General features: G+C 38.4%; 1 protein-coding gene across 8 annotated transcripts in view; it reads left to right on the top strand.

Moving 5' to 3' along the window:
* Positions 1 to 24,672, top strand: part of TCAF1 (TRPM8 channel associated factor 1) — a 51,838-nt gene that overhangs the window by 5,141 nt on the left and 22,025 nt on the right. For 4 of the 8 annotated variants that reach the window (XM_032762037.2, XM_032762041.2, XM_032762045.2 and 1 more), the window contains exon 2: positions 20,671 to 21,304. In XM_032762037.2, the coding sequence (XP_032617928.1) occupies positions 20,685 to 21,304 (620 nt within the window). In that variant the 5' untranslated portion in view covers positions 20,671 to 20,684. Of the gene's footprint in view, positions 1 to 11,963; positions 12,080 to 14,424; positions 14,547 to 15,184; positions 15,361 to 20,670; positions 21,305 to 24,672 lie in introns of those variants that run through there. The other 4 variants (XM_032762043.2, XM_032762040.2, XM_032762039.2 and 1 more) reach the window with 4 other exon arrangements.

Genomic DNA, 24,672 nt, shown 5'->3' with positions numbered 1-24,672 from the left:
AAGGAAGGGGTTGGTGTTGCTATCTTTGGGGTGGCAGAGACAGAAGAAAATCCAGACCAAGGCAGTTCAAACCTGCATTATTGAAGGATCAAGTGTATATATATGAATATATATATTATATATATATATTCAAGATTAATAAAATAAAATTGTTTATAATATCCTCTCATTCTGTTTATAAATCTTTCCATTATCTATTGATATGGCCACTTTTTCATTATTAATATGTGTACATTTTCTTTTTGTTTTAATTTTTCCAGAACATGGTCTACTTTATTAGTTTTTCAAACACCAACACAAAAACTTTGTCTTTTTCTAATTTTTACTTATTTTATTACTTCCTTCGTTCTTTGAATTTTTCTATGATTTATTTTCTAAGCTTTTAAATTATATGCTTAGCTCATTTTGAGCTTTTCTTCCTATGTAAGCTTTTAAAGCTATACATTTCTATTGCTACTTTTTAGCTACATTTTACAAGTTTTGATGTGATTATTTTTGACCATGTAGCTTTAATTATTTATAATTTTCCTTATAGTCTGTTCTTTGAGACATGAATTTTTTAGAAATGTACCTTTTAAATTCCATTTGGCCATATGAAGTTTCTTTTGTTATCTTGTAGTTGTAGTTGCCTAATTTATATTGTAGTCAGAGATTGCATGGTACCAATTCTTTTAATTCACTGAAGCTAGCTTTAAAACCCAGTAAGTTTTCTTTATGTGCGTAAAAAGAATGTATAGTCTGTAATTGCATGATGTTCTGTGTATCAACTGTTTTAATTATACAACCCAATCTTACATATCTTTAATTTTTTATTTGAGTTGTCAATTACAGAAATAGGTATGTTAAATATTCTCACTGTGATGGTGGATTTGATAATTTCTCATGAATCTATATATTTTTGATTCATATATTTTGAGGCTATGTTATCAGTGAATTGTTGTAAATTGAACATTTTATCATAATGTAGGGACCTTACATTATGATACCTATTGTTTTTTGTTTTTAAAAATTGTATTTTTTTTTTCAAAGATCAAATCAAGGTTTCTTTGGTTTTTGCCTCATTTATCTCTCTTTTATCATTTGACTCTAAATCTTCTGAATCTATGTTTTAAGTATATATGTAGTAAACTTACTTGGTTTTTTTAAAGTCTGGATTTTTAAAATATTGTTTGACAATTTATAACTTGTCATTGAATAATCCATGTATATTTATTGTGATTAGTAATACAAAATTAGATTTATTTCTACCATCTTATTATTTGCTTTTTATTTTTCCTGCGTTTTATGTTTCTTTCCCCCACTGCCCGCCCATTTTTTTTCCTTCTTTCTTTCTTTGCCCATTTTTTTCTTTCTTTTATTTGGAAGTTACATGTTTTAGTTCCGATGTTTTAATTTTATAATATGTTTAACCCATATAATTCCTATTTTTTAAGATGTTTAACTAGCTTTATAACAGATTTAATTTAGCATACTTAAGTTAAATTGATCCTTAGTACCTTGTCTCTTACCCTGCAAGTATCAAATGTTTATTTTTATTTAATACCATCAGTGTATTAAATATGTGTTTACCAATATGTGTTTACAGATTTTTCTTTTTACAAAAAAGACCCTGAGGTATAATATACATAGAATAAGGTTCACAAATATTAAGTGTACAGCTCAATAAATTTTATATATGTATATGGTCTGATCAGGATATAGAATATTTACAGCACCTCAGAAGACTTTGTTTTTCCCTATTCTAGGTAATTTTCACTCTCAAAAAGAACCGCTATTCTGCCCTCTGTCATGATATATTGGTCCAATCTTGATCTTCACATAAATTGAGTCATAAATAGGTATCCTTTTGTGTTTGTTTTATGCAGCATTAGGTCGATGAGATTCTTCCATATAGTGGCATATAGCAGTACTTTTTTTTCTATAGTATTTGATAAGTACATCACAAATTATTTATCCATTCCACTATTGATGGACATTTATTTTTTCCATTGTTTTTGACTATTACAAATAAATCTCATTTGAACATATCTTTGGTAGACGTAAGAACTTACTTTTCAGGAACATACATCTGGTCAGCCTAAATAATGTCAAACAGTTTTGCCACATAGCTGTATCAGTTTATGTTCCCATCAGAAATATATATAAGTTCATCAGCTCCAGATCCTCATCACCATTTGATATTGTCACTGTAATTTTAGCCACCTGGAAGGGATATAGGTATCTTATTATGGTTTTAATTTGCATTGCATTGATGACTAATTATATTAAGCATCTTTTTGTATGCTTATTGGCCATTTGAATACCATATTTTGTGATGCACCTGTACATGTATTTTGTCTATTTGGGGGTAAAGGGGTAGTTTCTTTTTTTAATTAATTTTGTGAGTGTGTTAAATTATATTCTGGATATGCATATACATTTTTCTTGTATCAGCGATTTGCAAATATCCTCTTCCAATCTTTGGCTTGCTTTTTCCCGTTGGTAATTATGTCTTTTAATAAAAATAACCTCTTTATTTAATTTTTATAATATCTAATTTTTATTGTTAATAAATCCAAACATTTATGCTTAGGACTTGAGTCATATTGAAGAGAATTTTGCCTACCTCTAGGTCACAAAAAAGTTGTTCCCTATGCTTAATAGTTCTATCATTCACATTTAGTTTTATAATTTATCTCAGATTATTTTTTGTATATGATATGAGGTGTGGGTTAGGGTTCATTGTTTTATATACGGACATCTAATCAATCAAGAAATACTTATTGAAAAGGCCTTTCACACCATTAGACTTTTTGAATCTATGTTCATTGAGTAATATTCGTCTCTAGGTTTTTGTTCTTGTACTCATGAGATTTTGCTATCAAAGTTATGCTGGGTGTAATAAAAATGAGTTGGGAAGAGTTTCTTTGTTTACTATTCTCTGGAAGAAGTTTTATGCTATTAGTATTATATTTTTCTCAAGTGTTTAGAAAAATTCACCATAAAAATCCTTTTGGGACTAAACTTTTTTGCAGAATGTTTTTGATTTTGGACTACATTTTTTTGATGTATAGGATTATTTATATTTTCTGCTGCTTCTTGCCATTTTGGATAAATTATGTTGTTTAAAGAATTTGCAAATTGATCTGAGTTTGTTAACTTTATTGGCATATGATTACTCATAATATCACTTTGTTATATTTTTAATGTCTTTTGGGACTGTATCAATGTCCCCTGATAATTATAATGGATTCTCTCTCTCTTTATTGATCATTCTTAGTTTGGTTCATTAAAACCAAACTAATTTCTAAATTGTCTTTGAATTTGATTCTTGCCTTTATGTTTATTATATTCTCTGATTACTTTAAATTTGTTATGCTTTTTTCTAATATTTTGAAATAGTTTACTTTCAGTCTTTCCCTTTTACTAATGTATGCATTTAGAGCTATATAGTTTTCCTTTATTAAGTAATTGCTTTTGCTCCCTCCTGCAAATTTTGATAAATTGTATTTTAATTATTATTTAGTTAAAATATTTTCTAATTTCCGTTGTGATTTCTTCTCTGACCTAAGGGGTGTTCAGAAGTGTGCTCCTTAATTTCCAAACGTGGGAATTTTCTAATTAAATTAGGGTTATTTATTTCTGGTTTAATTCCATTAAGATCAGAGAATATAGTCTACATCTTTTTGAGTTTCTTGAGACTTGCTTCATGCCCAATATATGTTTTATTTGATAAAATGTTTGAAATGCACTAAAAATCACGTATATTCTGTTGTTGGTAGGTGTATATATACCATATGTGTCAACAGGGTCAAATTTGTTAATTATATTATTCAAATCATGTATATCCTTACTGATTTTTTATGCACTTGTTTTATCAGATAACTGCGAAAGATGTACTTAAGTTTTCAACTATGCTTGTGGACTTGTCTATTACTTCTTTTATTATTGTCAACTTTGCTTTATACATTTTGAAGTTATTAAGGATACAACTTTAAAATTTTTGTATTGCTGTACTGAATTGATCCTTTTATCATTATGAAATGTGTTTTATATCTATAGTAACACTTGTTGACAGTAATGTTTACTTTGCCCATTGTACATACAGCCATACTAGCTTTCTTTTGGTTAATGTTTGTATGGTATACCTTTTTCCATCCTTTTACTTTCAATATTTCTCTTCTAAATGAACTCTTTTTCTAATTGGATTTTTAATCCATTTATATTTAGTATAATTATTTACATAGTTGGTATCTTAGTCGTTTTGGGCTGCTATGACACAACTGTGATAGACTGGTAGTTAAACAACAAACATTTAAAGATAAACCAGCAGATTTAATGTCTGGTGAGGGCTGGCCTCCTAGCTTATAGACAGCTACCTTTCTCACTGTATTTTCACATGGCCAGGAGAGGGAGCTCTAGTCTCTTTGTCTTCTTAAAAAGATACTAATCCCATTATGAGTGTTTCACACTCACGACATCTACATCTAATTACCTCCTAAAGGCCCACTTCCTAATACCATTCCATTGGGGATTAGAATTTCAACATACAAATTTTGGAGGGACACAAACATGCAATCTATAAAAATTGGGTTTAAGTAAGGTTGCAGTGAGCCGAGGTTGCAGTGAGCCAAGGTTGCAGTGAGCCGAGATCACACCACTAAACTCTAGCCTGGCAACAGAGTGACACTCCGTCTCAAAAAAAAAAAAAAAAAAAAAAAAAAAAAAAAAAAAAAATGGGTTTAAGTCTGCCAATTTGCACAGTTTTCTCTTTGTTCCATCTCTTCTTTGTTATTTTCTCTTTTCTTGATTTCTTTTTAATTCAACACTTTGTATTATTTTTTCTTCTATATTTTGAATTATAAATTTTTTATTATTTTAATGGTTACTTTAGATATTACAGTTCACCTTATTGATTTATTATGACCTACCTTAAATTATTACTTCTGTGTATTCTCAATGCAAAATTTAAAAAGTTTATCTCTATCTTGCAGCTGTACTATTGTCTTATTTTTTTATATGCTTCTGTATTCCATAAGGTATTATATTTGTTTAAACAGTCAATATTCATTTATATTTGCCTATGTGTTTACTATTTTCAGTGTTCTCTATTAATTCCTAGAGCACTGTGCTTCTATGAGAAATAATTGTCCTTAATCATGAAAAATTAGTTTTAGTTGTTATATTCTGTTGGGAACACATTCTTTCAGCTTTAGTATATCTAAAATTATCTTTACATTGCCTTTATTTTTTAGGAATATTTTTCTTATGTATAGAATTTTAGGTTGGCAGATTTTTATTTTTCTTCTTTTAGGAATTCTGTTGTCTTCTCATTTTCATCATTCTTTTGAAAAATTAGCTGCATTTTTTGTTCATTTAAATGAGAAGTATCCTTTATCTCTGGCTGCTTTTCAGATTTTCTCTGTGAATTTGGTTTTCAGCAGTTTGAATGTGATGTGTCTGAATGTAGTTTTCTTTCTGTTTATTCTGCTTGGGGAAAGTAAAGTTTCTTCAGCTTGTGGTTTGATGTTTTTCAAATCATTAATTAATAACATTTTGCTTGTTTTATTATCTCTTTCCTTTCCATCTGGGACTCTGATTACTCATATGTCACAACTTTTCACCCTGTCTCGTAATCCTGTTACACTCTTTCTGTATCTTTTGATCTCTTTGTGTATCGTGTTTTCTTTCCTTTTATGTTATGTGTGGATACTTTCTACTTACCTTTGCTGTACTTCAGGAATTCTCTGGTCTTTTGTATCTAATATGCTATTAAAGCAATCTATTAAGTACCAATTTTAATTATTGTTTTTCTTTTTTAATTTCCATTATACTTTTTTATGAGTTTTATTTCTATGCTGAAATTCACAGCCTTGTTTCTATATAATTTCTTAGCATATGAATCACAGTTGTTTTAAGTTCCCTGTCTAAGAACTCAAGTATCTGAACCACTTGTGCCTGTGTCTTATTTTCTGTTATTTCTCTTGAGTTATTGGCAATTTATTCTGTTTTTTAACCTCTTTCTTAATTTTTGATTGAATGCAGAATATTGTGGATGAAAAAAATGTAAAGGTTTTGGTTGATTTTATTTTCTTTCAAGAGGATTTTTTGGGGAAGTGAGCAGGTAAAGTACCAGCAGATTACTTTGATGCTATCAAAGATTAGTTTTAGGCTTTGTTAGGACTAGCCCATTTAAGGTTTGATCTTTCTCCAAGAACATAGTCCTTAAACCATAAGAGATGCTTCTTCTTCATATGTCAGGGATTTTCTTATGTGTCAGCTGAAATCATGGAGTGTTTATAAGAATGTTTCTTTTTATTGGGGCATAAACTCCATAGCTTTTCTCAGAACAGTATAACCACTGAAATGACTGCTCAACTGTTTAGCCTTTTGGCCACTATTTCCTACAAGTTGCCTTGAGATCTCTCCTATTGCATGCATAGCTTAGGAATCAGCCCAGTGACATTAGGGGAATTCATATATAAAATTTTAGATTAACTTGTCTGGTTTCTTCATGTCTGAAACTTTGCCCTTTGAGCTCCACCTGGTTTGATAGTCTTGAACCAGTTAAGACTGACACTCGTTATTCAGCCTCAGTAACCCTGCACTGTAAAATGGAAAATGCCCCAAAGTAAAAAGCCATGGCGAATGTACAACTCATGTCCTGTGTTTTCTGTTCATCAAGGATTATAGTCCTCTTGTCCTGTTTATGTTATTTACTTTTCCGAGTCTTCAGTTGTTTCCTATATTTTGTTGAGCTTTCATTCTTGTTTCCAATGGGATGATTGTTCCAAAGATACAACGGAATTTCAAGAAGTTTGTGGGAAAAAAATGGAATTAAAAATTTTAAAAAAATAAATGTTGCCTCAACATAAGCCCCTTGAAGTTCAAAACACTTTTGTAAGCAGTGATAACAGCAATTTAGTCCATCATTAAGAAACTGAAGGTCCTGGGAATTTAGCCGTGTAGATACAGTATTTTTACATTATTAACCAAAGAAAAATGGGTGCCCTTCTCCCAGCACTTTGGGAGGCCCAGGCGGGCAGATCATAAGGTCAGGAAATCAAGACCATCCTGGCTAACATGGTGAAACCCCGTCTCTACTAAAAATACAAAAAAAAAAAAATTATCCGGGCGTGGTGGCGGGTGCCTGTAGTCCCAGCTACTGGGGAAGCTGAGGCAGGAGAATGGCGTGAACCTGGGAGGCAGAGCTTGCAGTGAGCCGAGATCGAGCCACTGCACTCCAGCCTGGGCAGCAGAGCGAGACTCCGTCTCAAAAAAAAAAAAGAAAAATGGGTGCCCTTCACAGATTTTTTAAGATTGGGAAACAAAAAGAAGTCAGAAGGAGCCAAATCAGGACTCTAAGGTGGGTGCCTAATGATTCCCCATTGAAACTCTTTCAAAATTGCCCTTAGTTGATGAGAGGAATGGGCAAAGTCATTGCCATCATGGAGGAGGACTGTCTGGTGAAGCTTGCCTGGGTGTTTTCCTGCTAAAGCTATGGCTGACTTTCTCAGAGCACTACAGTAATAAGCAGATGTTATCATTCTTTGGTCTTCCAGAAAGTCAACAAGCAAAACACCTTGAGCATCTCAAAAAACTGTCACCATGGCCTTTGCTTTTGACCGGTCTGCTTTTGCTTTGACTGGACCACTTCTGCCTCTTGGTAGCCATTGCTTTGATTCTGCTTTGTCTTCAGGATCATACTGGTAAAGCCATGTTACCTCTGCTGTTACAGTTCTTTGAGGATATCCTTCAGAGTTCTTTGAGGATATGCTTCAGAATCTTGATCTTACTTGTTTAAAATCTCCATTGAAAGTTCTTCTCTTCTCTGCAGCTGATCTTGATGCATCCCATCAAGTGGAGAGTTTGCTCAACTTTGATTTTTCAGTAAGAATTGTGTAAGCTGAACCAATTGAGATGTCTTTGGTGTCTTCTCTTCTTTAATTCACTACAGATATTTAGGTGAGTATTTCTTTTTATCATTTTAGGATTTGTTAGACTCCCTGGATCTGAGGATTGGTGTCTTTCAAGATCTCTGGAAAATTCAATCATTTCTTTCAATAATAACTCTCCCACAATCTTTCTATTATATCTATTTGAACCTCAGATCAGATATGTCTTAGGTCTTCTCACCAGATACTCTGTATCATCTATCCTTTTCCATATTTTACATCATTTTTTTGATTTTAGACTGAATTATGAATAATTTCCTCTACTCCAGATCCAGTTCAGTAATTCTTTCTTCAACTTTGTTTAATCTTCTATTTAGTCTCTTCAATAAATTTCTATTTTGAACTATTTTATTTCAATTATTTTTTAATTTCTAGTTTTATTTGATTCTTTTTATAAATACAATTATTTTCTGTTCAAGTTTCTAATTTCTGTTTTATTTTTCAAATGTACAAAACATGGCTATTATATGTTCTGTGACTAGTAATTCTGATATCTGAATTTTGCCTGTTTCTGATTCTCTTGTTTGTAATGGCTGTCTTTCATTGTGCTTTATTTCCTGAGCGTTATGTGATTTTAAAAATTATTAATGTGAGCTTCTCCTTTTATGTGAATTTTTGTCCTAGAAATTATTTCTAGATACATTAAAGTTAAATTTCTCTAGAAAAGATATGCATGTGCATCTTCCAATTGAATACATTAGCAAATTGGGACCACCTCAAATTATTTGCTTAGGGTTTTTCAATCCACAGACGTAGCATGAATTAATATTACAAACCTATATGGAAAACTGGTTTGTGGTTATTTATTCTCATTGATCTTTTTCCCCTTCATCTTTCAGCGGGGTCAAGACAAGCAAATTGGATTGATCTCTTCTGTGATATGAATTTACTTCCTATTTACCTTTACCCTGTTGGAATACCCCTTTGGTGTGTGAGCTTTGTGCCAGGATGTCATTTTTAATTATATTCTTTATGTGAGCTTGGTCTTAATATCCTAGGCTGGAAATCCCATAGAGTCACTCCCCATACATTCTCCAGGGTTTTGTGGAAGCATTGTGGTGAGAACCAGCTTTCATGCTTGCTTCCTTTAATGTTTCCTGCTTTTAGTTCATTTCTGGCTTTGCGTACTCTTTACTTTCCTATCATCTCATTGATGAATTTATAATATTTTGTGTATATATGTTGTTTGCATCAGTAGTACGTTTTGGGACGTTTATCTACATTTCCAGAACTAAAACATTATTTTTAACACCTTATTAAAGTTAGATATTTGCATGTGTGGTTATATATCAGTATATCATAAATGTACAGCTTGATACATTTTTACAAACTGAGCACGACCTTGGGCCAGCACCTAAATTGATTAAGAGAACATTACCAGTAACCCAGAAGTCTCCTTTGTGTTCCTCTCTAGTCACTACCTGGCCCAAGAGTAAATATTGTTCTGAGTCTTAACATCAAATATTAGTTTCACCTGTTTTTATATTTATGTAAATATAACAATATAGTATATACTCTCTTGTTTCTGGCTTAGTTCACTACAGTATGTTGGTGAGATTCAGCTATATTGTGAAAAATGCAAATCATTCATTCTCATTGCTGTACCATATTTCATTGTGAATATGCCACAATTTATTTAAACATTCTACTGTTGATGGTACCCAGCTGATAGAGAGCAGGGTGGATTAGAGCTGAGAAAGCAGGGAGGGTAGGATTTGAGTAGTTTCCAGTTTTAGACTATATTGGATGGTGACGCTTTGAGGATTCCAGTACGTGTCCTTCAGTGAAAATGTGTATTTTGGGTACACACCTAAAAGTGGTATTACTGAATAGTCTTATTTTGCATTGCAAAATGATACTTGTAACATTTTCAAAATACAAAGTGTCTAAAGAAAAAAATTACTGCTCAACCCTCCCCCACTTCCTGAAGTAGCCAAATTTGTCCTTATGTTTTCTGTGCTTAAACATAAACACGCAATTACAGATTTTTTTCCCTGCAAAAAGTAGAATCATACTTTTATTGCTGAAAATATACCTTAAGACAATTTCTCAAGGTATGAATTGAGCTCATTTTAAAGAATTGCATACTATTTTTGATATGGATTTTTAATTGTTCATTTATTCACATGTTTCAGAATATTTACCAAACTTAGTATCTCAAAAGTTATTTGAATTCTTTCAGGATTTCATGGCAGTCTTCGTTGCTCAGAGCTACTCCAGGCAGAACATTAGAAAGGAAAACAAACTCAAGGGGAAGCAGAAATAAGAAAGGATCCAGGATTTAAAATTGAGCTTGTAATGTGGTGTCTGAGACTGAGAAAGAGGAGATAGAACCAGCTCAAAATTTGAGGAAGCAGCCAGACAGGATGGCTTATGCCTGTAATCCCAGTACTTTGGGAGCGGAAGCAGGAGGATCACTTGAGCCCAGGACTTCAAGACCAGTCTGGGCAACAAAGTGAGACCCCATCTCTACAAAAAATAAAAAATAAAAAAAAAATACAAAAACTCCCTGGGCATGATGGCGCGCATATCTATAGTCCCAGCTACTGGGGAGGCTGAGGTGGGCGGATCGATTGAGCCCGGGAGGTTGAGGTTGCGTGAGCCTGGCTCCACTGCACTCCAGCGTAAGACCCTGTCTCAAAAAAAAAGTAAAATTTGAGGAAGCATTAAAAGAGCATGAAGGAAGGAGAAAACTTACTTACAGCGCAGGAAGTTTGTAATTTGATCCATTTTCTGCGTTAGGCTGCTGTTTGTTTTGTTGAGGAATGACCCTAAGGATTTTCTTTCTTACCCCATTTCATCCATCCATCCAGTGGACATTACAGAGCACCTGTTTGTGACCTAGGTGAAGTGGGGAATAGAAAGAATAAAATACAGTTCTTAACCTATGCTTCCTGTAGTTGGGGCAGTTGAAATGAAACCCTTAATTTATATGGGATGTCGTACCCTATCCCTTTCACCACTGAAGCCACCTTGCCCTGGAAGTTCCACTCTGGACACTATATTTTTGTAGTAGGGGAGAAAGTTTTGTGATGGTGTCTTCCTGAGAACAGTTTGGTCCCAGGACAACCCTTCCTTCGGTACTCAGCAAACAGGGGCCAGGGCAGTGAGGGGTGAGGAATCTGGAGACAGGACAGGGGCATGTAAGTCTCCCTGGGGCCCTGGGGACCAGCCATAAAAAGAGATGAGTGGTTCCTCCAGGTTTTACAGTTGAGCTCTCCAGGTTAGATGAGTAGATGTGAGTGCAGGACCTGGTCAGGCATAAAGCCAGTTCCTGGCTCCATGGTCAAGTCTCCTGTTCCACTCAAATAACATGGATCAGAACTAGGAACAAAGTTCAAGAAACCTTTCCACAGGGAGAAATCATATTTGTAGAGAAGCTGCTGCCAGCTGCTTGGGTGAGGATATTTTATGTAGTTTTTTAGTTGATTAAATTTATTTTTATTACGAAATAATACGTGTGACTATTGAAACACTAATGAGGTGTATCAAGAAAAAACAAGTAATCCACTTTCCTGTCTGAAGTAACTGGTTCTAATAGTTTATCTTCCATACAATTTCTGTGTTTATACAAGTACATATGAACAGTTTTGAAGGCTTTTCTTACACAAAATGGAAGGTTTTTTACTATGTTAAATGTTTATTTTAAAAATAATATATAAATATATAGATAGAGGCAATATATAAGTAGATTTATATAAGTAGATTTAACTCATCCCTGGAAATAGTTTTATATTATTTTACACAGAGATCATCATTATTTATCCATCGCTCCCTTGTTAATAAATAGTCTCAGCAATTTACTTTGAAACAAATCGTCCTGCTGCACTCTGAGGGCGGGCGCCTGGGTCTCCATCCCGGATCTGGGGCGGCATCTTGGGGTAGAAACTGACACAAAGCCGGGCCTCTGCGGTCCGGGGGCGGCGGCCAAGCTCCGCCTCCACCCGCGGCAGCCAATCAGCTCCCGGGGACGCCCCCACCCCCAACCGTCTGCACTGCAGCCCACCTCCCCCCACACGCCTCCTCCCAGCCACTTCACTACCAATTTGCAAATCCCCAAGGCGTCTGCCCCAGCGCCTTCCCACATCTCTGTGGAAGACTCACCACTCTGAAGTAGCCTGGTGTAGAAATTGCTGGACGAAAGGGTGAGTCTCGTCCAAAGCTGGTTTCGGGGACCAGAGCAGGCCCGGGCACACGGACCAATTCAGGGGCGGCTCCCGATGCAGTACGCTGAGGTGCGGGTGGGAGAAGGAGGCACTGGGTCGTGGTCCCTGGGGAGCGTGGCCGAGGGGGCGCACGCGGGGCTGCCAAAGTGGTCGCGTTTTTGGCCTGGGACCCCCCTGGGTTTTGGGTCCAGGGAGGTAGATGTCTTTCAAAGAGGGTTGCCTGCGCCTTCTCCATTGCTGCTTCTGTTTCAGCTTCTTTCTACCAGTCTCTTTCTTTCATACTGCATTTCTTCTCCAGGAACCTAACCAGCAACATATTTTATTATGAAATATATTTCAAAGCTACGCGCAGAAGATAATATGACAGATTTATTATATGCTGACATTTTATCACCTTTGCTTCTGCGCTCCCTCTCTTCCTCCACCCCCCTTTCTAAGAAATAAAACAGTTAAAACCCCTTCCCCCCACCACATCTCACGCCCCCATCCTCAGAGGTAAGTTGGTTTGCATCCCTTACCTTGTATATTTTGTCCTTTATTATTAATGTCTATTTTTAGGTAACCAATATATGCGTTTTTGTTCTGAATTTAAAATTTTTGCACGAGATTTGGTATTACAGGGTTTTAACTTGCGGTGCTGTTAGTTCTGACATTGCAGACCCGGAAGGGACTTAGTGAGTGCCAGTCACTAGCCCGCCTCATTTAGCTGAAAAATCTGAACACTGGAGAAGATAAAAGATGTGCTCACTGTCTCTCAGGTGGGCCGTGACTTGGCAGGATCCTGAATTCAGGTTCTCTTGATTTTCTCTCCCTGCCATTTCCTTTACATAAAACCTGCCGCGGAGCTCACCAATCTACATGGCCTTATGACTTGCTTCTAATGATCCAATTTGGAGAAAGGGAGTTGAAGGGATATGTGGAAAGGGAGTATGGCTTGGGTTGGGACTCAAACCCTAGTCAGGATTAAAAGGTATGCATTTTACTGAAATATGGAATATTGAATCTTAGGATGATATGAATATTTATTTATCAGGCACTCATCCAGTCTTACCGTATACCAGACATTGATTCAAGAACTTTACAAGCATAAACTCACCTAAGTTAAGCCTTATAATAAGGCTTAGTATAGGTATTACCTTTCTCATCCCCGTTGTATAGGTAATAACACTGAGGCACAGAGGAATTAGATAACTTCCCTAAAGTCACACCGTTGGTAAAGTTTAGCTCTGGGATTTGAATCCAGTCCACCTAGTCTGGGTCCGTGTCATCACCCTGCATTTCCCATGCTGGAGCCAGCACCTGTGAGAAAGGCGAAGTGGACACATACACGAGAGAGAGGGGCAGCTCTCAGCTGATAGCAGAAAGGAAAGGAATGGGGAGCGGGCACGGTGGTGGCTCACGCCTATAATCCCAACACTTTGGGAGGCCGAGGCGGGCGGATCACTTGAGGTCAGTAATTTGAGACCAGCATGGCCAACATGGTGAAATCTCGTCTCTACAGAAATAAAAAAATTAGCCAGGCGTGATGGCGGGCGCCTGTAATACCAGCTATTTGGGAGGCTGAGGCAGGAGAATCTCTTGAAGTCGGGAGGCGGAGGTTGCAGTGAGCCGAGATCGCGCCGTTGCACTGCAGCCTGGGCGACAGAGTGAGACTCCGTCTCAAAAAAAAAAAAAAAAAGGAAAAGAAAAAGGAAAGAAATGCGATTTGAACCGTACACCGAAGAATACATTTTAGTTAACTATTGTTTAGACTCTATATTATTTTTAAGTTACAAAAGTAACACACGTAACTGCAAACAGTGCAGAGTTGTATAAAAAGTTGCACCTCTCCTATTTCTCAAGTTAAACAATATTAATGGGTAGAAATGTAGCCTTCCCTTCTCCCCACCATAATACAAATATATACGGGGTTTGTTTTTCCTATAAAAACAAAAGCATATTCAACAATTTCTACAATTTGTATTTTCCTCTTGGCAATATATCACGGTATGTTCACCGACTAAATGGAGATTCAAGCTCTTCCCAAGAACTGAATAATACTAAGCAGAATGTTTGTCCCACAATTTGCTCAGCCTTTCCCTTATAATGTAGAGTCAGAGAAGTTTATATCTTTAATGAAACGGCCGTCCACACTGCCAGGATGGGGTCGCCAGGCGTCCCTAAGCCACAGCAATGCCAAGCCACCAGGGCCGGCGACACAAAGAAGCGCTGTCCCCTGCCAAGCGCCGCCCCCTGGAGCTCCCACTCCAGCCTGGGAGGAAGTGGGGAGGAGGGGACTCCCGTGGAAACCCCTCCTCTCCTCCTGCTCCAGCCTCCTCCCCGCTCCCAAATCCCGGCTCGGTCGCCCAGTCACTGTGTTACAGGGAAACCTCTTCCCTGTGCGTTCCTCTCTGCGCCAGGCTCTGCCTGCTCCCACCTGCCCCCGTGGAAATCGCAGGGTGACCTGGTGAGTGGCCTTCTCCAAAAGCCTGGCAGGCTGGAGAAGGGGCCAGCGACGGTGATTCGGCCTGGGTGCTGCGGGGGGAGGGCGGGACTGGAGGCCGGGGCGGGGGTGCGGGGCGCGATGTGCACGCACGGGTCTGGGTGTGCCGAAATCATTGGGGACAGAGAATCCCCTTTGTATCCGTGTTTCTGCTTGTGATTTTCCTCTGCGTTCGGGCCCTGCATCCCCCTGCCGCATTGCTCCTCCTCTCCAGGTTCTGACATCTGATGTTTGTGTGTGCTTGCTTTGTGTTGTTGAGTTACCTGAGGGCCTAACCTAGAGAACCGCGTCTAATCTGCTGCTTTGTCGGATGAGAAGGCCCGGGGCTTGAGCAGGGTCGCGGGTAGCTGGTGACAGAGCATCACTTGTGGCCTACTGTGCTACTGCCCTTTGATCTTTGTGAACACTGTCTTTGGGACTGAGATCTATCTTCCACTGGCACTGGCCCCTGGAGACTTGAGTGAGCGTTCGTGTGTGTGTGTGTGTGTGTGTGTGTGTGTGTGTGTGTTTACGCGCACGGAGGAGCTCCCCTCCTCCCTGCCGGCTGCCCCCCACTCCCCAGCCCCCTCCCTCCTCAGACGTCACCGTTGTGCTCTTTGCAGACTGGCTTTGGGCCTGGGAGGAAAGGAGAGAGTGGAGCCCCGCCAGACTCCAAGCTGAGTGCTGACAGCCTCTGGGAGTTTAGAACATCCCTTCTCACACACTGTGCATTTGACAGAACACTCCCTGAGGCACGCAGATCAACAGCTGGGGGGAGGCAGCACCCACATTTAAAAAGGTAATAATACCCAGGTCTTCTGACTCCTGGGCTTGTGCTCCTCAATTATGTCATCCTGTTGAGTGACCTAGGAGACAAGTGAGAGAATAGGAGTAAGAGAAAGACAGAGCCTCCGGGGAACTTGAGAATTAAGAAACCAGTTCGGTAAGGTAGAAATAGGGGACTGGAAGAAGCAAAGACTCCAACCCTGCTTACTCCTGTGGGGATGGTGGAGGGGCTGAATGGGGAGGATCGCAGGAGGGGCTTCAAAAATGGTGGTAAAGGTCTATTTTTTTAAGCTGAATGGTAGGTGTATGGGAGTTTGTTTAATTTTTCAGATTGTTTTATTATTACCATCTATATCCCTCCACGTGTATTACATATTCTTATTACATATTCTTACAGATATATGAATTAAACAATCTTAGGTGAAAAATAAATAAGACTGAGCTGGGAATGTCTAGGACAGAATTCAAAAAAGGGGTTGAACTAGCCCGATGTCTGGGAAAAGATACTGGATATAGAAAGAAAAAGAAACAGAAGGTCGATGAGAAAAAAAAAAAAACAGCATGAAGGAGAGAAGACCTATAGAATTGAATGTGTGTAACATAAACCAGTTTTCGAGGTCAGGCTAGCTAGTTGCTGAAAAAATGATCCTGGGTTTTCCCTTATACCCTCATCTGTCATTTAATCATCCAGACATGGAATATCTATTCATCCAAAGAATAAAATGTATACTCTGGCGTCAGACACTTACTCTAGTTTCGGGATTTGAAAGCACACTACCATACGGGATATGGGTGGTGCAGCATCCAGCATGGCCCTCCATCCACCTGCCCTTCCACGCATCTCTCAAACGGAAAACCAGGTTTACGAGCCATGGCGCTGCTCTGTGTTAGGAGTGGAAGCTCTGCTCTCTCCCTGAGTTACAGGTTGTGCCTTCAATACTTTCTGCTTTGGAGGTGGCTTTGGTTCCAGCAAGCTAAAAGTGGCCAGAGGTGGGCCCAGGAGAAAGAAAGCAGGAAGCATGGGAGGGGTTAGGGAGAGAAATGAAAGGACATCTCCCCCAGGTTTTAATCATTTGAGCTCACCAAGCTTGGAGGACAAACATGGATTTGGGCATAAAGAGGGGGCATTTGGTTCAAAAGTCAAGTGATGGAGTCACTGAGAGCTGGTGAAAGTGGGGACACAACCAGCTGCAGAGTTCAAGGAACACCCATAGAGGAGGAAATCAAATTTGTAGATGGGCAGATGAACAACCTGATCAGAGATGGAGGAAGACCTTTTAGGTCCAGTGAGCCAGGATCAGTTGATCAGTCTACCTCATCATGCAAAAAACTGTACCTCATCTTTTAATGTGTGTTTACATGCTTAACTGAATTTGTATTAACTCAGTGTTGTTTCTCATTGTAGTAGCAATACGTACAACAATTCAAAGGATGCAGATTTGTATAAAGACAGAGAAACGGTTCACCTCTTTCCTTCCTAACGTAATCAATGTGATTATGTTGAAATGTGGCCTCCATAGATTTTCAATGCATATAAAAGCCTGGTATGTAACAGGTACTTATGTATTCCTGGTGCTTAAGAGTATGGACTCCAGCACTGGGTTTCCTGGATTTGAATCCTAGATCCACCACCACTTACCACCTGTGTGATTTTGAGCAAATAACTAGTTCTGTGGGCATTATGATTTTGGAGTTTTTGTTTTGCCCATCCATAAAATGGGGATAGTGAGAGTAAATACCTCATAGGTTTATTGTCAGCATTAAATAAGTTACAGAAATCACGTGTAATCATGCCAGGAACCCGGTAAGCATTGTGCTGTTACTACTACTAATAATAATTACTACTACTACTAATTACTACTACTATTATTATCTTTGCCCATACAAAAATGACTTCATGTTCTGCATATCATAGTGACTTGAAATTTTCACTTAAAATGTATCTAGGACATTCTTCTAGGTGGATGTAAAATATATTCAACTCATCTTTGAACTAGCTCAGAAAAAAACTAGTGAGACAGGTATGTGAGGTCCCTGTTCCGGTTGTACTTGTGCCAGCACTAGAGGCAGCAGAGGCTGAGGGAGAAGGGTTCTAATGGGCAACTCTTTAGGGGGTGTGTATGGGTAGATGGCTGGGGGCAGTGCTACAGGGTCTTATGCTGGGTACAATGGGGTATCTGGGGGCCCATGTGGAAGTTGGATAGGTGTGGGTTTGGGTTCGAGATCCTGCACCCACAAGAATCAAAAATGGTTCTAGGAAACATTCTTTGTCATTAATCTATCTATCTGTACTTCTAGGTTTTCATTTATCTCCATTTGTAATTTTGTATGACAGTAAGCATCCTTGTACATATATCTTTGATACTGCCCTTCTTATTTCTGTAAGAAGGGTTATTAGAAGAAGGGTTGTTGGGTCTAAAGATAGGCACACCTTTGAAGCCAAGTAGGCACCATAAAATTGTTTTTGAAAAAGAGTGCAGACATTCTCCGTCATTCCTGCAGATTGTGATGGTGTTCCCGTAGCCTTTCAAATATTAAACATTATTAGCCACCTTTGTCTTCTTCATCTTCATCTTCTTCCCCTTCTCCTCCTCCACTTTCTTCTAGAAAGGAGTATCATCTTTTTTGACAATATTATGAGCAACACAGGATATATTTTCCATTACTTGACTACTAGTGAGATTGAGCATTTTTTCACAGAAGTGGCCATTTATATTTTCTTTTCTGTGTCATATATTCTCTTAGAAGGATAGGATTTCCATAGATAGAAAGATTTGGGAGTGGGAATGGAATGGAAAGAGAATGGGAAGATAATCTAAAATGAAAAAGCATGTCCAAGGGCACCTGGCAGACTGGCTGCTGCAGGGAGAGAGGCAGCAGGAGAAAAGGCAGGAAAAGCCAGGGAGCAGCCAGCTCTGCAGGCAATCCACACTGGGAGGCAGTAGATGGTCCCCAGAGACCAAGATGGAGCTTTGAGAGTAAATAACATGGTTAGAGTGGTTTTAGAAAAGTGAAGGTGGGAACAGGTCCTGGTAACTTAGAAATTGGGTCGGTTGAGTCCAGGCATGAATTACTAAGGACCTAAACTAAGTTAATGGCAGTGTGATTGGAAACTATGAACAAGGACATTAATAGGACTTGCGACCAGCTGGATATGGGAGCAGCAGGGAGAAGAGACATACTGTGACACTGTGCACTTTGCTATCCTGATTATTTGTGGGCATCAGGAGGAGCAGGGAAAAGACAAGCTTCTTACTTACCAAATGTTCATATCGGTATCTTCCCAACAGTCCCCTGAGGTACGTAGGCCATTAATGCTTCTGTTTAACTACTAGAAACATCGAGCTTATGTAATTTGCCTTAAAAGAGCTCACTTAGAGGGAAATTAATAAATTTAAGACTTCTTTAGTTTAGAGACTGGCTATAAATGGCCAGTATGGTCTTGAACTTGTTACCTCAAGACTGGGGCTATTTTATCCTGGCTTGTGGAAGGCGCAAAGCCTATGTGAAGGACTTTCTCAAGGGTATGCACAGATATATGAGAAACGAATGTAATAGTAATTAGCATTAGTGGTAGTGTTAGTATTAGTATGGTACCAAAATATGAAAACTATTAAATCAGAATCAATACGTGCTCAATTCAGTGCTCGTAAAATCTATGTTAGGTTAAATTGTTTTTCCACTGCAAGAATTCTCTATTATTCACATGCTTAAATTAAATGGTTTATTCTTAACCAAATAATTATAAGCATATATGTGTATGCGTATAAATAATTGAATACTTAAGAAAAGGCATTTAACCTATGTTATTTCCTTTAATCCTCAGGACAAGCTTATGTAGCAGATATTATTATTCCTATTTAATTAATAAGGAAATTAAATCTGAGACGTGTTGTCCAAGTCTCACAGTTGTTAAGCAGCAGAGCTGAAATTCAAACTCAGACTGCCATAACTCCAGAGCCCAAGTTTATAATCATGTTGCATGCTATGTTGAGAGTCAGCATATTTTCTGACAAGGGAAATAGACAAGTGGTAAGGGCCAAAGATTAAAATGTAAGGACTATCTGCATATTCCAAGAGGAGGTCAGAAAAGGACAGAAAGTAAGTGGCTCTAGAGGTTGGATATAAAGAGGTTACCTCAGGCCCACTGACAGAGGTGGTTCAGCCTCATGGACTGGAAGAACAGTGATGTCCTGTGCTGCTGAGTGGTCACTGAGGATGAGACACCCTGCGTAACCTGACCAAGAAAACATATCTGTCCTTGGAGGAGGTGTTTCAGTACAGTGCTCATAGCAGAGGTCAGACTATAGAGCGTCGTTAATGGGGATCTCATTGTGAAGAAGTAGAGGATATTTGTGAGTTCACCTCCACACTTTTGTCAGCTGCATCCCAGGTGCAATTAGGATTCTGCAATAATTTCATATCTTGTTACCTTCTGCTCCTGGTTATATGAGACTTGCATTTAAACCACAGAGGACCTCCACTTTCCTCTTACCTAGCCTGTGACTTTGACCAAAGAACCTTCTCTGAAAGCCCAGGCATTTCAGATGGAAGTTCTGAGTTCTCCAAGCTGGGATTAATCTGATTAGTGTGGGAGCCAAGAAGGATAGAATGGGTTGGGAGCACAACATGCTGCACCACTGTATGAATGCCCAGCAGCTGCTGTAGCAAATGACCACAAATGGGGTGGCTTAAAATAACAGGAAGACATCATCTCACAGTTCTGAAGGCTTAGAAGTTTGAAGTCCAGGTGTCAGCAGTGTGGAGATTCTGAGGCAGAATCTGTTCCATGCCTCTCTCTTAGCTCCTGGTGTTTGCCAGCAGTTCTTGGTCTTCCTTGGCTTGTAGACTCATCACTCCAATCTCTGCCCCCATTTTCTGACAGCATTCTCCCCTGTGTTTCCAAATGTCCTCTTACAAGGACATCAGTCATTGGACTCTGACCCATTTGAATCACATATGACCTCATCTTAGCTTGATTACATCTGTGAAGACCTCTTTCCAAATAAGTCCTACGGGTTAGGACTTCAAAATATCTCTTTGGGGGACACAATTCCTTGCTCATTCTTTCCTTCTGTTTGTTTCCTTCTGTGATGGAAAAGTATCAAGCTCTCTAAGTTTGACCACAGAGTTTAAGAGGAGAGGGCCCAGCGGGGTCTCCTGGACTTCAGACACTAACACTGACTGCTTGAATCATTTCCCAGTGTCAGCCTCATCTGCATAGTGGGAAGAATAGCCCAGCTACTGGAAGAGTGAACTGTTCTATTTATTTCTTTGTTTATCCATTCTTCACTAAGCTGAGCCTTTGCTTTCTTCTCTGCAGAAACCAACAGAGCCATGGCAACTCCCTCTGCTGCCTTCGAGGCCCTTATGAATGGCGTGACAAGCTGGGATGTACCCGAAGATGCCGTTCCATGTGAACTGCTTCTTATTGGAGAGGCTTCATTTCCTGTGATGGTGAATGACATGGGCCAGGTCCTCATTGCTGCCTCCACCTATGGCCGTGGCCGCCTGGTGGTCGTGTCCCATGAGGACTACTTGGTGGAAGCCCAGCTCACGCCCTTTCTCCTGAATGCAGTGGGGTGGCTTTGCTCTTCTCCTGGGGCTCCCATTGGTGTACACCCATCCCTGGCACCTTTGGCCAAAATCCTCGAGGGCTCTGGAGTGGATGCAAAGGTTGAGCCAGAAGTGAAAGACTCCCTGGGGGTTTACTGTATTGATGCCTACAATGAAACCATGACAGAAAAGCTGGTCAAGTTCATGAAACGTGGTGGCGGCTTGCTCATAGGAGGACAAGCCTGGGATTGGGCCAACCAGGGTGAGGATGAAAGGGTTCTGTTCACGTTCCCTGGGAACCTCGTGACCAGTGTGGCTGGAATTTACTTTACTGACAACAAAGGGGACACGAGTTTCTTTAAAGTCTCCAAGAAGATGCCCAAGATCCCAGTGTTGGTTAGGTGAGTACCTTACCCCACTGGGGAGTTGGCTCCAGGATTAAAAAGCAAACCCGGTTCTTATCTTCAGGTTGCTCCAAGGCTCCAGAAGAGTGCTCCTAGGCACTCAGATATGGAATCACTGCAGATCAACTAGATTTTTTAAATGCGCTGAGGCATAGGAGGGGCAAGGTCCTCACTGCCCCTGTCTTCCCAGACCAGACCACTTAGCTCTTTGATAATTGGAACTTAATGATGGCTATGGTCCCAGTGTCTTGCTTAATCAAAACTGTGCTGTTGGCCCCAACATAGTTGGGGCATAGTTGGCATAGTTAATCCAGATGGTTTATAGGAGAGGTTGCTTTCAACAGGAATGTGAAGAAAAGGAAAACAGGCATGAATGACCCCATGAGCCAAAGCCTAGAGAAGTGTGAGAAAGGTTTTGAAATGTCCATCCAGATGAGGTTAGGATGCAATAGGAAGTAGAAGCCTTCAGACGTTAAGATATCAGAAAAGATGGTTCAAGTTATATGTCCTAAATCTAGGATTTAGGAGGGGCAAAAGGTTGATGATCAGTATTGAAGGAGTCAGGTGATGGGTGCAGGACAGCCCGCACTGAAAGTTTTTGGAGTGTACTGCCCTGCCTGCTTTGCTCTCACTGCACCCCGGCACCACATATAGTGCCTAACAGATAGCAGGTCAGTAGGTGCTCAGTAAACATCTCTTGCATGCATGACCGCATGAATGAATGAGAGGGATTAGAAGCTGGATTAGTTCCAGGAGCAGAAAAAGTACATTAGGCCACTCTCTATATTGTATATTAAAATTCTCAGCATCCTCCGAACAAACAACACTGATATTTCTGACTGATGGGAATGGAGCAAGGTAGGATTGGGTGAGGAAGACACACCAAGGGTACTACAAAGGTGTGGGAATGAGCTATGACTTCTCCTTGGCATGGGACTTCTAGGGAAGTTTTAGGAAGATCAACCAGAATAGTTAGTCTGCTCTGTTTTTGGACAAAAAGATGACTCGTATCATTTTAGCCCAAATATTGGGCTTCTGCAAAGGACTTCAAACTCTCTGTTCATTCATCCATTTATTTAGCCAGGGTTTATTAAATATATTATATATCTCAGGCATTATTTCTTATTTCAAGAAACTGATTTGCAAAGATCTGAGAATTAGGGGCACAGGAACATCTCCAATTACAAGACTTGGAAACAAAAGTTGAAAACCAAGTAACTGTTGTAGGAAGAGGGTTATGCTATCATTATTCATAAAACCTGAAAACCTGGGATCTACAACCAGTAATGGCACAGTGTGGCATTAGCATGTCCTTTCAATTCTCTTTTTCTCTCTAAAGGAAAGTGTTGGCATAGAAGCTCCTACTGTCCCTTGTAGCTATTATTCCATTTTTCAGTCTACAGTGATCTCTGTGTGTTCACAAAGTCATCAGAGATGCATAGAAAAGAACGCCGTGCAAATGGTCATACTCTAAATACCCAAATGCTCCCATAAATTTGGTTTGAAAATACCCCCACGAAACCTGAATTGACCAACCTTATAAATTGATGCTATCCACGCCCCCTTCAGTTTGAAAAATGGTGAAGGGATATTAGACACAAAAGAGACTTGGTTGTAAGTTTATTTATAATAAGGATCTTGCACATCCTTGGAGGTCATTGCTGGTTATTGCTGTTTATATGTTAGGCATATATAGAATCCTAATTATAGGTTTTAGGTCAGAATCAATGCCCAGGCATGGCAGGGTGAATGTATTTACCTAACTCATGCTTTGTACTTCTTACTATATTCTTAGTCATATATACTAAAATTGTTTTAACTGATTTTCACAAAATAGAACTTTTTAGAGAGTGAGTACAAGTGGCAAAATATGCTATTTTATAAGAGAGATTGCCAAATCACAATTGCTTTCTTTTCCTTTTAATGAACATTTTTCCTTTTTAATTTTAAAATATGTGCTTGGGAAAAAAGTAAAATAATTCAAAAGCATACAAAGTAAAAAGTGAAAGATCTTTGTCCTCCACCTCATCCTCTGCCTCTCACTAATTCTTTTCTTCCCCCCTTCCGAAGAAATGATCACTGCTAATGGTTTGGATGGTATCTTTTCTGATCTTTTTCCTACATTTATGTATGGGGTTAGAGTTGGGAGAGCTGGACTGGTAGAAAGAGAGACAGAGAAAAAGAGAGAGATCTGCAACTTGCTCTTTCACTGACTGTATCTTGAGCGTTTTTTTCATATCCCTGTAAAAAGATGGGCATCATCCTTTTGAAGAGCATCCTGCATTCAGTTGGATTGTCCCGAAATTCATTTAACCATTTGCCTATTAGCACATTAATGTTATTTCTATTTTTTTCTTATAAATAATAATACAATGACTACCTTTTCACTACCACCCCTAAGCTTGACATACACCTCTTCATTTTAAAGACTTGGTAATTTCCTTTTAGAAACATCTTATTTTGGAAATTTTCAAACACATAACAGAAATAGAAATAGAACAATGAGCACATGTACTCATCACCCAGGTAATGGTATCAAATCACACCCCACCCACTCCTTAACCTTTCCCATTTGTTTTGAAGCCAATGTCCAACAGTGTATCATTTCACCCATAAAACAGTATATCTCCAAAAGATAAAGACAAAATTTTAAATATAGTCACAATACTGTTATCCCATTTTTAAAATTATCACTATTTTTCTGTCCTAACAAAATAACCATATCATTTTTCAAGAAGATTGTGTCCTCTGTTATGCACATATATCTGTACTTACCCTTTAGATCAACTGATTATATCATCAGTTATGTCATGGAAATATAAATAATATATTTATATTATATATTGATCTAAAGGATAAGTATAGAGATATGTATATCACAATTGTTTCATACTGTCAATGTGATTTTAGAATTGAATTTGGCTTTTGCTTTATATATTTCAAAGCTATATTTTAGGTTTATAAAAACTCATGACTTTTTTATGGCTCATACATTTTTGTCATCGAAAATATTATTTCTTGCATTTAGTATTTTTCACCTTAAACTCTATTTTGTCTAATATAATTATGACTCCTACTTTGTTTTATTTGTTGATCTTTTTATTCTTTCTTTTGTTTTTAAAGATACATCTCTTAGTACAAATCTGATTTTTTAACCCAATTAAGAGTGAAAATTTTATATAATTAAGGACATTGATTTTTTATATAATTAAGGACATTGATGTTTTTCTTCTAGTTCCATCATCTTATTTGATGTTCTTTGTTAAACATTCTCGTTGCTTTTTAACTTTTCCTTTGCTGCCTTTAGCTTGATTGATGTGGTTTCTTTTCCCCTTCTCTCTGTTTAGAAATTATATACAATTTTT

This window comes from Hylobates moloch, unplaced genomic scaffold, assembly GCF_009828535.3.
Source record: "Hylobates moloch isolate HMO894 unplaced genomic scaffold, HMol_V3 SCAFFOLD_1, whole genome shotgun sequence".
Taxonomy (NCBI): Eukaryota; Metazoa; Chordata; class Mammalia; order Primates; family Hylobatidae; genus Hylobates; species Hylobates moloch.
The sequence above is the reverse complement of the archived record's forward strand: the minus strand, read 5'-3'. Positions and strand labels throughout refer to the sequence as shown.